The sequence below is a fragment of the Antechinus flavipes genome, chromosome 2, assembly GCF_016432865.1.
Source record: "Antechinus flavipes isolate AdamAnt ecotype Samford, QLD, Australia chromosome 2, AdamAnt_v2, whole genome shotgun sequence".
NCBI lineage: Eukaryota > Metazoa > Chordata > Mammalia > Dasyuromorphia > Dasyuridae > Antechinus > Antechinus flavipes.
Genome location: NC_067399.1, coordinates 334,967,030 through 334,980,690, shown reverse-complemented (window position 1 = coordinate 334,980,690; position 13,661 = coordinate 334,967,030). Strand labels below are relative to the sequence as shown.

Below are 13,661 nucleotides of genomic sequence, written 5' to 3'. Positions count from 1 at the left end.
TGATATTGGCTTTTTTTCAAATACATACAGAAACTGACCTCTTGAATACCAATGAAATATCATGATTAAAAATGAATAAAAATTCATTTTATATAAAGAATATTTGTTTACAGAGGTCACCAAGTCCAATGTATTAAGAAGTATAATCATCTAAAAATTAATAAATGTCTAAAGAAACAAAAACTGCTTGTGCTACTCTGAATCCAGAGTTAAAATAAATTCTTGCCATTTACTATCTGTAATATAAAATTTTCATTTCTTGTTATTCTCATTATGCAATATGGTATGCAAGTGATGGTGGGTTATGGATGGCTTCTTAAAAACTAAAAAGGCTTGGAATACCAGCCTGAAAACCTTTAAGTTGAGGTTTTTGAGGCCTAATCTAGCTAAATTAGGATAGGCTCAGTGCTAGAAAGTTGTACAGCAGTTAGTAAATTTATTTAGCTCCAGCAACACATGAAGACCATCTCTTGTAAATATACAGGAGATGTAATATGTATTGGAGAAGAGTGTATTCACAATGATGAAATCACAGATTTTTTGGTATACCAACAGAAAGTTCTCGTAGCTACTCTTGATATGTAGTAATAATGTTGGGGACGCAACTGATTTAATTAATAAAGCTCTGGGGGAGGATACCTTGTCTACAATTTTTAGTTGCTGAGATCACCAAGAAATTAAATGATTTTTACAGTCATCAAATCAGTGTTTCTGAGAGGTGGGTCTATAACCTTCGTTGTTCTGACTTTGAGGCCAGTTCTCTATCCATCATGACACATTGAGATGCAAAACTGTTCATCTAAATGGATCAACTTCTACCTTGTCAGGATTTGAAAACAGAACAGTCTGTGACAATTTGGACAGTGATATTGATTCACATGGTGACAGCAAACTTAATATTTGTGAAATAGACTTAATGTTGTTGATATGGTTATTTTTATATTATAGGAATAATATATTATAAGTTGTCTTCTCTCAAAATGTATTTTTAATTCTACTTTTAACTTTTTAACTGCCTATTACACTGTGTTTCTTTTCTGATGTTACAAACAATACTAACTAGTTAAAGACTTTTGAAAGTCCATTAAGATTTTTTGTTAAGAGTCCTTGAGTTGGGTATATGATATGTCTATGTGTATGATATATTCATAATGTATACATGTTAGATGGTGCAGTGGACAGAGTGCTAGACTTGGAGTCAGGAAAATGAGCTCAAATCCAGCTTCAGAGATTTATTATTATTAAAAAATTAATCACTCTATGCCTCAGTTTCCCCATCTGTAAAACGGAGATAATAATAGCATCTCTTTCCCCCAGGGTTGTAAGTGAGGATAACATGAGATAATATCTACAAAACTCTTTGCTAACTTTAAGGCACAATATAAATGCTAGCTATTATGTAAATGCATATAGAGATGTAATGTAAATAAGTAGACTTAAAGAAAGATCAGTTGGAGAATACACCATAAGAAAACAAAATTTAATTAAAAAAACATTTTCAACATATACTTTTAGTGTCTATATGATTTGCAGAAGCACTCACTTCTTCGCTGACAAATTTCCACTCCTGTTTTAGCTCTTCACAGTACAATTCCCATTCTCTAGCATTCTCAAGCAGACTCAGCCATTTCTCCCACAGAGCTGACACAATTTTGAGCAGACATATGCTGTCATTTTCTGTACACATAAGTTTCAAACATCTGAAGTCTTGTCGTAGCTTCATTAGTTCTTCCTGAGTTGAAACAAGTTCTTGCACAAAATTCTTTAAAAAAAAAAAAAAAAAGGCAGATATTGGTGACATTTCCCTCCCTAAATTTATGAAGTCAACATTGAAAGCAAACTGGAACACAAGGAATAACTTAATTTTAAACATTTCCTACATATTATATCATCAACTAAATTGTCCCTTTAAAGCTCTATCTTTCAATAAAAATTAAATAATAATTTCTGAGATAAAGGGAAAGGACCAAAACCTCAAATTTCTTTTTTTTGGGGTAATTTAACAGTATTTATCCTATTTAAAGATGCCTATATGAATAAGGCAAGACAAAGGGATTGCAAATGATAGGCATCAAAAAGAACTCTAAGGAGCATAAACTCAAAAGCAAGGCAAGATTGTAATAGGAACTTTTCCTGAACTTTGAAGAAATCCCAGGGATTGAGATAAATACGGGCAGCCAGTTATAGGAATGAAGATTCAAGTCAAAAACTTAGGTCCAGATTAGAAGGCAAGAGATAGGAAGTGTTGTCAAATTATCTTTTAATTAAAAAGATAGGACAGTTTTTTTTTTTTTTAAATAAATGACAATGTGCTACATTGTGCAGCTAAGGCTGCATTTATAGTTTCATAGCTCTATGAAAGAGAAGATTTGGTGTCTTTTCATTCATATTCTAATACCACCTATGGTGATAACCATATTAGGTCTAACCTAAGAAAAATCCTACAATTATGTAGAAAACTAACGAAAATTTTAAATAAAATCCTGAAGTGGACAAAATATATCTACATTCACATATGCAGGCATATACATACGTATCATTTATATACATCCATATATATACATAAACAAGCACACATGATTATATGCTATATATTTATTATATGTATGAATATAATATGTACACAGAAAATCATTCAACATGACTAAGAAAAGGATACAAAAATAGTTTATAGGACAATAATAACTAACTACATAAAATTATAAAACAATTATTTAATAGATGAAGGAAAAACATTAAACAAAATAAAAAATATAATATGCATTAAAAACAATAAACAGCATAGATACAAGAGGATCTGTCTTCAATACTATAAAAAGCACATATTAAAAATTAAGTTAGCATTATTATAGAGAAACATTTTCTAATACAAACAGGAGCAAAATAAAAGTGCTCCTTCTCCTGCTACTATCTGTTATTGTTCTAGAAATCCTAAAGTAGTGATCATAAGAAAAGAGAAGAAAATATAAATATAAATATGGACAAAGAAAAGAGAAAATTGTTCCTTTTGCAATTAACATGGTCATTGAGACAAACGTTTCAGAAGGATAGCAAGATACAAAATAAATACACACCAAAAAAATCAACATTTCTATGTAACACTACCAAAAGCTAGGGAAAATGATAATTAGAGAAATTATATTCAAAATAATAACAGATTGCATAAAGTACCTACAAAGGCAACAGCTTGATTTCTCTTCTTTTTTTTTTAATTTTTGTTTTTGTTTTTATTTTAATAGCCTTTTATTTACAGGTTATATGTATGAGTAATTTTACAGCATTGACAATTGCCAAACCTCCTGTTCCAATTTTTCCCCTCCTTCCCCCAACTCCCTCCCCCAAACAGCTTGATTTCTATAAATACAACAGTAAATTTACGAAACTAAAGGGAACCTGAAAGCATTGGAGAGTTTATCATAGGTTATGGCCAGAGCATTCCAATATAATTCCAATATAATTACTTAAAGGATGTCATAAATTTAGTCCGATGCCAATTGCATTACCTAGGGGACTTCATAGAATAAAAAGACAATAACAAACTGCTTTAGAAGAACAAAAGGTCTAGACTCAAGGAATTCTGGGTGAAGTGAAGAAACTAATTCAATAATGTTCAGTAAGTTCTACTATGTGTCAGCCATTGTCGGAAGTACTAGTCTTAAAAAGACAAATCCTTACTGTCAAGGGATTTACATTTTATTTGGAAGAAACAATTTGTGTATAAATAAGTAAATAAACAAAAGTTATTTCTGAGTCCAGTTTTAAGTGCATTTTGTTAAACAATAGACCAGATGTTCTTAAAGGTATAATTTACCAATGAAAAGAGTGGGGGCAGAGGCACTAAGAGGACATGGCTGATCTACTCAAAGCTGTATTATAAAGCAGTAATCACCACAACTATTTGATACTGGTTAAAATATAAAAAAGTAGATAGGTGAAACAGACTGGATAAATAAGAAAGAGAAGCAATATAAAATAATATTTTAGTGTTTTGTAAACTTTCAATCATAAATTAATAGGGGAAGGATTCTTCCCCCCCCCCCTTTTTTTTAAAGAACTGTTGAAAAAACTGGAAACCAGGTTGAAGAAATTAGAATTAAACTAACATCTTATATATCACAAACTCAAAATAAATACATAATTTGACTACAAAAAGTTTTATCATTTAAAAAAATTAAGAAAATGAAATCAGGTATGTCTCATTACTGTGGTAATGAGTAAATAAATGTTACAGGATATCAAAAAAAAAAGAAATAGATAAATTTGACTATTTAAATTTAAAAGTTTTGAATTAACAAAGTCAATGAAGAGAAAAACTATAAAACATGGAGACTATTTGTATTAGGTTTATCTATTTTAAATCTGATGTTCAAAATATACAACAAATTGACAGAAATATATAAATCAAAAATTATTCCTCAGAAGATAAGTGGTCAAAAACATGAATAGCTAAGAAAAGTGGAAATGCAAACTCTAAATGATCATATGAAAACCTATTCTCAATTTCCATTAAGATTCAGCTCAATTCACATCTTTTGCAAAATATATTTGCTATTCCCTGAGATCATAGCCAGTCCATTCAGTATATACTTTGTATGTAACTAGATATTTATGTGTTGTCTTCCCCATTAGAATGTGAGCTCCTTGAGGCCACAAACCATGTTTTTACTCACTTTGAATAGCTGAAAAACTAACAAGGTTCTAAAAAATGAGATAATAAAATGCTTCATGCCTTAAGGAACTAGTTAAACAGAATTTTGCATATACTTTTAGATGTAATCATTGTATCAGATGTTTTTGCTTAATTTGGGTTTTTTTCCCCCCACAAAGAGAATTAATTGATGAGGGGGAAGGGAATATCTTTGCAAAAAAAACAAAAAAAACCCAATTACTATTATATAAAGACAAGAGTCATTGGTAAAAAATTATATTGTTTTGTTTTTTAAAGAAAAGTAACAAGCCATCATTTTTAAAAATCCAAATGATCTGTTCAAGTTATAGTATTACAACTATTTTTCCATTGCCTTTCTCATCACCAGGATAAATTAGATGGTACAGTGAAGTGGATAAAAAGTGAGGCCAAGAATCAAGAAAACCTGAGTTAAAATCTAGCCTAAGACTCACTTATTAGCAATTTGACTCTAACCAAGTCATTTTAATCTCTGTCTGCCTCAGTTTCTTCATCTGTAAAATTAATAGCATTTATTTCCCAAGGTTGTCGTAAGGATCAAATAAGATAATTGCAATGCATACGTGTTTGGCAAATAATAAGCTTTATTACTGTATTAATGTTAGCGTTTATCAATTATTATTACTAATTATCACGAACTTCATGCTTCCAGACTTTGGCATACATGTACACTAAATATTTCAGAGACCAACTTACTTTGCTCTGTTCCAAGCATTCCAAAGCTTCTTTGTAAGACGTTGGCTTGTGGGAAATGGATTGCTGAAGTTCCTTTTCCACTTTGTTCAAGTTGGCACAAATATTTTGTTTGATTTTATTGTAGCTTTGATAGCATTTAAGGCACCTAAACATACATAGTAAAGAAAATGAGTATATTGGACAGAAAAGAAAGAATCTGAGACTTCTAGTCATCGGAAACTTAGCTTCAAGTTTTCTCCAAGAGTTAGGAGAACTTTCCCACAGTCCTTGAGGAAGAAAGTCTCCCAATGACAATCAGTAAATAATTTTATGTGATAAAGAATCCTCATTTCCTTACTCTAGTTCTAATAGTGAAGATAGCTACTCTGATAAACATAAATTCTTTCAAATACACCTCTTAGTTTGTCACATATATATTTGAGCTTTAAATTCTTTTCTAATGTTAAAATTCTATAGTTCTATAATTCTATATATGTAGTCCATAAGAACTATTTTAAGCCATGCTAAAACTAAGACTTTATTATGCATTTTCTATACTTTTGGTTTTGCATTATTAAATATATGTATATATGTACATATTTAATATAGATACATATATATGTATTTAATTCCTGAAATACTGGGTTCACATTGCTATGGAGAGCTAAGATACATCAGCTATTCAGTCATTTTTCAAGAAGCATTTATTAAATCTCAATGAAGTACAGGAAATATAAAGAAAAAACCAAAATAATTCCTGTCCTCAAGAAGCTTGCATTCAACAGGGTGTGAGGGGTGGGGACAATATATACATGGATAAGCATATTTTAAAAATATATAAAATAAACACAGAATCATTTCTGGGAGGGAAGGCAATAGTAAGTGGGGGAACTGAGGCACATTAAGTGAGTCTTGGAGGATTTAGGGATTCAAGAAGGAAGAGCATTCCAGGAATGCTTGTTTAAAAAACATTGAGAACAGATGGATTATCATATAAAAAGAGCAATAAGTAAGCCGGTCTGGCTAGGACATAGAACATGTGAAAAGGAGTAATATGTTATAGAGGCAGCTAGATGGTACATGGATAAATCACTGGCCTAGGTATCAGAAGGATTCATCTTTATGAGTTCAAATTCAGTCTCAGACATCCAGTAGCTGTGATTCACTGAATAGTCACTCACCCCCATTAGCCTAAATTCCTCAGTCAGATACGACTAAAGAACAACAATGTACTCTAAACCTAGTGAGGGAGGTTGCAGTTGAATTAGGAAAGACATCATTATATCTGAGAGAAAAGTTATGAAGCCCCAATACCAAAGATTTTGGATTAGGAAGGATTACATTATCTGAAGGATACTGGGATATAGATGAAATAAAAATAAAAGAGACAAAACTCTTTTATATGGTAGAGTGACAGTGTTCATAAAAGCTCGGTGTGTTTACATAGTGCTTTTCATATAGAATTAAAGGATTTGGTACTGGAAGAGAATTTAGATCATATAGTTCAAGGCAGAGGTATGAAACACATGGCAAATGAGTAACATATGGCGCATAACACTCCTGAGTACAGTCCAAATTAGATTAAAATAGATTAAGGAAATATTTGTCAAAATAAACAAAAATGCAACAAAACAGAGATAATGTTAATATATAGCTTTCTAAGTCAATATGTGGTCCACAGGGATCCTTATGATTGATTTTGTGGGCCTCCTTTCTATTTGAATTTATATCAGTGGTACAGAGGTTTTTAATCTTTTTGATGTCATAGCACCCTCTGGTGAAATCTATGGGTCTCTTCTTAGAATAATATGTTTAAATTCACAAAATAAAATACATAAGATTTACCAAAAAGAACCAATTTTATTCAAAATATTATTATAAAATTTTAAGTTAAAAAAGTTTTTAAAATATTTTTTAGATTTACAGATGCCAAGTTAAGAAGTCCTGCTCCTAGATAAATCCCTTTATTTTGCAAATATAGAAACTAAGATTTATAGAAGGGAATTTATTTAACATCACATGTCAACACATAGGTAACAAATAGCAGAACCAACATGGACCCCAAGTCTGCTGATTCCAAATCAATAAATATTTCTGAGTGTTTGAATCAACAAATTTATAGCAACAGGAAATTTGATTGCAATAATTTTCTTCATTGAACTCAGTACTAAGACTTCTTCCCAACAAGACCTCTATGAGTTTTTTTTAACATTAGGTATGATCAATTTAGAGTTATAGTATTAGCTCCCATTTTTACAGTACTTTGCAATTTCAAAGCACTTTATTCATTATCTCATTTGAGCTTCACAAAAATTCTGTGAGACAGTACAAAAGGGAGCTGTGACTCAGGGAATTAGTTGATTTGCTCAAAGTCGCAGAACTTGAGGACGGCACAGTTGAGATTCTCTAGATTTTCTGGCTCCAAACCCAGTGAGCTCTCTCCTAGATCATGCTAAATTGCCAAGAAAGAATCAAAGATTTATAAAAGGTTTGCCAAATTCTATACAGGAATGTGCATACCGTGATATTAAAATGGCAAGCTTCAGAATACACAAATACATGGTTAGCATCTTAACGGATAAGTATTTGATGCCAACGAAATCAATTATTATTTCTACTTTACTTCCAGGAATGAGAGGAAGTGACTAAGGGTAGCAAAATATAGTGGAAAGAGAAAGAGATCTTTCAGATCAGGTCTGAATTCCTGGGCAAGATTTAGGCTTATGTTCCTCAGTTCTAGGCTTCCATTATTCTTTCAGAGTATCTCCACCTCATTTGAGGTGATATATTTATATCATCCTTCCAACTCGCCTAGCTCTACTTTATGTGTAGTCTTTCTTCTTTAGAATGTAAGTGCCTTAAAGTCAGGAACTGTCCTGTTAGTTATTATTATTTGAACCCATAGCACTTAAAAAAGCACATGCTAAGTGCTTATTAAATGTTTTACCTATATTAATTCAAGTAGAGTAATTCTCTGGGGCTCAGTTTCCACATTTGCAAAATAAAACAGTTGGGCTGATGGTCTCTTCCAGCTGTAATTTTGTGATCTTTAAAATATCAAAAACAATAACAACCAGTTAGTATCCTTGAGAAAATACCACTTACCTCTCTAAGTCAGCTTGCTTTGTTTCAGCTGATTCCTTGACCAAGGAATTTTTATTGATAAGTTCGGACAATACATGCTCAAGATGTACTTTGGCTTCTGGACTGGCTATGTTTTCCAGCTTTGAGGTAAGATTCTTTAAGTCCGCTACCAAGACTTCAAATTCCTCTTGTTTCCAGTCAATCAACTGTTGAAATTTCCCTAGATTATCAAGTTCTATTTTATGTGAATCAACAGTGGCTTCAAATGAATTAATGATCCCAACTGTTGTTGTAACTGCTTCATTATAATGTTTCATATCCTTCAAGGCCTCATCAAGGATATTCTATAAGATATAATAAATCACACAATAAGGATAAAAATTATAAAACATTTTAGAACTGAACAATAAATAGATATCACTACTAAAAGAAGACTTGCTACAATTTATACAACATTCAAAAATAAGATGCTTCCTTCTTACCAAAACCCAACATACCACATTACATAACTGTGATATGATTCCTTTTACTTCCCTGGTTTCATTTGTTACTTTTTCAATTTTAGAGGTAAGAAAACAGAGTTTTCAGATGGACTAATATCACAAAGCTAGACCACCTAGTTTTAAACATTCTATTGTACCTTACAAGATCCATCCCTTAGCTTACAAATTATATGCTGCATTTCTAGTATAATTTGTCATGACTATCCCTTAGCTTATAAATCATATATGGCTAGTAATATGACCCAGCTTCATGGTGTACTGGATAGAGTGCCAACTCTGGGGTCAGGAAGACTTACCTTTTTTGAGTTCAAATCTGGCCTCATACACTTATTAGCAAAGTAATCCAAGGCAAATCACTTAACCCTGTTTGCCTCAGTTTCCTCATATGTAAAATGAGCTGAAGGAAGAAAATAGCTAACCATTCCAGAATCTTTTCCAAGAAAACTCCAAATGGGGTCATAAAGAGTAGAACATGACTAAAAACAACTGAAATTTCTAATACATTTAGTAAGAATCATATTTTATAGAATTTGTAAGTTACTCGTACAACAATGAACAGTTCAAAAAAAACTCAGTGTTTCTAAAAATAAATTTCCCAACACTGTGATTTGATAATCTAACGTACATTAAGATAATGTGTTTTTAATGTTTTTAGTGTTTTCAATATGGAACTGAGTAATGAACTTATAAACTTGGACAAAGTTTCTTCATTTGTATATATAAAAAAGGTAATTCAATTTAAAAATGAAGCTCCCTTTAATAATTAAATGTTGTATTTATAACAATAATTCAACAAACATGCATTTAACAACTATATCATATATTTGACTGGCATGTCCTCTCTGTTTCCCCTTCTTCAAGGATATTCTCCAATGCCCATGCAAAATATAAACTATTTCATGAAGCCTTTCCCAAATTCCTTAGCTGAAATTGTTGCCATCTCATAATAATTTATCTCTTCTTTTCTACTTGTTACGTCTAATTATATTATGTATCTATCTGGATATATATGTTACGATACAGAAACAGCAAGTCAATATGCTACAAAGAGCACAAGATGCATGGTCGGAAGACCTTAGTGAGAAGACCACATTCCATATCCACCACTTATTGGTTGTCATACTTTCTGAAAGCCACATGACTCTAAGCCTCATTTTTTTCTCACATATATAATGAAGATAATTCCATTATTTCCACTCCCTCCTTCAGAGGGTTATTTAATTCTATGCAATTCAACAAGTATTTATAAGTAATTCTTGTGTGTAATGGAGAAGGAAACAGCAAATCCTACAGTATCATTGCCAAGAAACCCCCCTAAAAGAGGTATGAATAGTCAGACATGATGGAAAATGACTGAACAAGAAGTTATGTGCATAGCACAGTGTTAGGTAGGTGCCAAGGGAAATATTGGGAGGAGACACAGAATTTAAATAAGTAAACACAGGAGAACTAGAAGACAGAACTCATAAAGAATTAAAATGTGTCAGTGGCAACATAAATGTGAATTGTTATCATCTTTTTTTTTTAACCAATTTGGAAGATTACTAAGGGTAAGGACTTTTGATTTATTTAGCTACATCCCCTGCAGCCTGATATTCATGCTCCTTATCAAAGCAGGTGTGGAATCAATGAGATTATTTGATTTTTCAGGATGAAGTTGGAAAACACATTTTTTTTTTTGGATCAATTAAGGGAAAAACTATAATTAGATTAATATAAAATCTAACCTACTGAGATTTTAAAAGATGGGGGAGGGGAGTTGTTATTGTTCATTTGTGTCTGATTCTTCATGATCCCAAGGACTGCACTGCTTATGGACTTTTTTTGGCAAAAATAATGGAGTGGCTTATATTTCCTGCTCCAATGGATTAAGTCAGATATATTTGCTATGAGTCACACTGTAAGTGTCTGAGGCTGAATTTTAATTCAGCTCTTTCCTGAATCCAGGCCCATTATTTATCCAGAGTCACCTACTTGCCCTGGGGTGAGGTGAGGGATAGTGGTGAAGGTGGTACTATCTTTACCCAATTCACTGACCTTCTTTTAGCCATAGTACCTTCTCATAATCTAAAAGAGCCTTCCTAAAGGGCAAAACAAGGAATTAGGACCACCATACCATACCCAATGAAATATAAATAGATGCATCAACACCCTTATGGAGAAACATACCATGCGTAAAGCAATGCCTGTATTAAACTGTAACTGAAGATCTTCAAATTCATTCAATTTTGTTTCCAAATCCCTGGTTTCATGAGAGTCATCTTCTTGCTTTGGATATTCTTTGACAGTTATAGATTTGATATGACAAAGCTCAGCCATAACTCTTTTTTGAAGAAGTTCACAATTATTCTTTTCTTCTTGAATATGTTTTATTTCTAATCCAACCTGTAATGGCTGATGTAACTGAAAATTAGCCTGTGTTAAAACATGCAATGCATGTTCCAGTTGATTTTTGAAATCCTTTTCACTGACAGATTGAGGATGAAAATTTTCAACCCTATTTTGAAGAGATTTGTGCAGTTTGTCATTTTCTTCTGCAAGGAGCTTTATTTGTGATATCTCTTGTTTAAAAGATTCCTTCAAGATTTCATTGGCATTTAACATATCTATTGTCTCTTGGCATAGATATGTAGCTTTTTCAACCTTTTGACTCAAAATCTGGGCACTAAGTAAACTACTTTCTGGAGAAAAATTGGGGTCATTTACTATTTCATCAATTTCTTTTTTAATTTGCAAAGTTACCATTTTCAGTCCATTTAGTGATGTTTGAATCCTTTCATTTTCTGCAACAACTCTTTCTAATTGTTTGGTCTTTTCCTCTAGTTTTGTTTTTATTTTAAGTAACTCTTCCTGTACCTTATCAAATTGTGAACTCTCCCAGTTAAGTCCAAGACATTCAAATAATTCTTTGTATTTCACTATTTGTAAAACATTTGACTGAAGAACAGAGATTCTTTCTCTGAGTTCACAAATTTCTTCTTTAGTTCCTTGATTCATTTCCCCATTCAGTAGAAGCTCATGACTATGTATCTCATTTAATTCTTGTTGCAACATATTTGTTTTTTCTAAGAGTTCAGTGTAGGTGTCTAGTTTTTTTGTGACTTCATGACATTTATTCTGAACTAATCTTTGTGTCCTCCTAGCTTTATTTTTAAGGTTTCTTAATTGATCATCGAGAAATACTCGTTCAAATACATTTAAACTCTTAGAGAAATCTGTAGCCTCTTGTAGATGGGATGAAATGACCCCTTCCATCATCTGTAGTTCCTTTTGAGAATCTTTCAAAGTAACAAGCTGATGGTCCAGGTCCTCCTTTGAGAAGGTTGTTTTGGTCTCAGAGACAATTAATACTTCCTTTCCTTGGAGAGAATCCTGTATTTTTCCCATTTTCTCAAAAAATGTACTTCTCTCTTCCATTTTGGACTCTAATTGCTGGGACATTTCACTGCATTTTGAAATAAGTGCCTGGTTTGAGTTTTGCAATTCCTGTGAAAATATATTTAAGTCAGCAGCTTCACATAGTATCAGATCAGGAATGACATCTTTTGTTTCCTTAACCAAAGACTCTATAATTGGCTGCTTATCTAGAACCTCATCATGCACAGTCTTGTGCTTTCTGATCTGTGACACAATATTATCTGGAAGAAGTGCAGCCGTCTGCTCCAAACCAACTAATAAATTATTAACCCACACAACGGCTTCTTGAATTTTTTTCATGGTCAGGCAACTTCTCAACTGACTGTCCTTTTCTGCTGTTGATGACTCCAATGCTTCCAGCTGCTCTTGTAAATTATTTATTGCATTTTCCAATGTCTTCTTTTCTTTCTTTCCCCAAATTCTTTTCATCTGATGCTCAGCTCTCCCTTTTAAAAGTGAAAAGTTATCCTTAATGGCTTGAAGCTTTGTGGCTAAGGGCACTGGGCCTTTATTTTCCCCTTGCTCTGATGGAGAGTTCAACTTTTGCTGCTGCTGTTCTTGCAGTGAATTCTCCATGTCTTGAATCTTACCTATCAGACACTGAAGTTCATCCCATTCAGCATCTTGTTGAGAATATTTCTTTTGAATCCCTTCTTCCACTTGTTCACAACAAAGTTCAAGTTGCTTAATTTGGCTTTCAGCTAACTTTTTGTCCATGTCATTTAGATGACCCACTAAGTTCATCTGTTCCTCTTTAAGTTTGTTTAAGGAATCTTTCTCTTCATCTACTAACTTCAAGCATTTTTCTAATTTCTTCAAATGCTGTATGCTCTCCAGAGAGGCACTATCAAGAAAAACAAAATATGATTTGGGTTATTAACATTGATTGAACAACAAAATAGTACAAGTTGCTATATGAGCATGCAGTTCATCTCTTCTAGTTGTTAGCTCCTTCATTCTATTCCCAATGATTGTCAAATAAAAGTTGAGGAATATAACTGTCTCACACAAATAAATCAAATCTCATCATACAAAGACCATTAATGGTCCCACTGGTGGTTCCAATAAAACACAAAATTATTCTGTGGACCTTCTACCCTTGAAAATACAGGTAGACCTTATTCTATGGCAGATATAGACAAGATAGCCTTTTTCCCAGTGACTTTAATCAATCAATGAATCAATAAGTATTTATTGATGAGCAGACTGATTTCAGAAAAACTTGGAGACTTACATGAATATAGCTAATATTTATATAGCATTTACTTTGTGTCAAGCATTGTCAAGAGCTAAGT

The 13,661-nt window shown here is 32.3% G+C and overlaps 1 protein-coding gene across 1 annotated transcript in view; it reads right to left on the bottom strand.

The window, feature by feature from the left end:
* The window catches only part of SYNE2 (spectrin repeat containing nuclear envelope protein 2), a 389,516-nt gene that overhangs the window by 186,895 nt on the left and 188,960 nt on the right, over positions 1–13,661 (bottom strand). Inside the window, exons 50-53 of the mRNA XM_051973670.1 lie at positions 11,119–13,210; positions 8,468–8,790; positions 5,384–5,528; positions 1,544–1,762 (exon numbers count right to left, since the gene is read on the bottom strand). Of these exons, the coding sequence (XP_051829630.1) occupies positions 1,544–1,762; positions 5,384–5,528; positions 8,468–8,790; positions 11,119–13,210 (2,779 nt within the window). The remainder of the gene's footprint in view (positions 1–1,543; positions 1,763–5,383; positions 5,529–8,467; positions 8,791–11,118; positions 13,211–13,661) is intronic.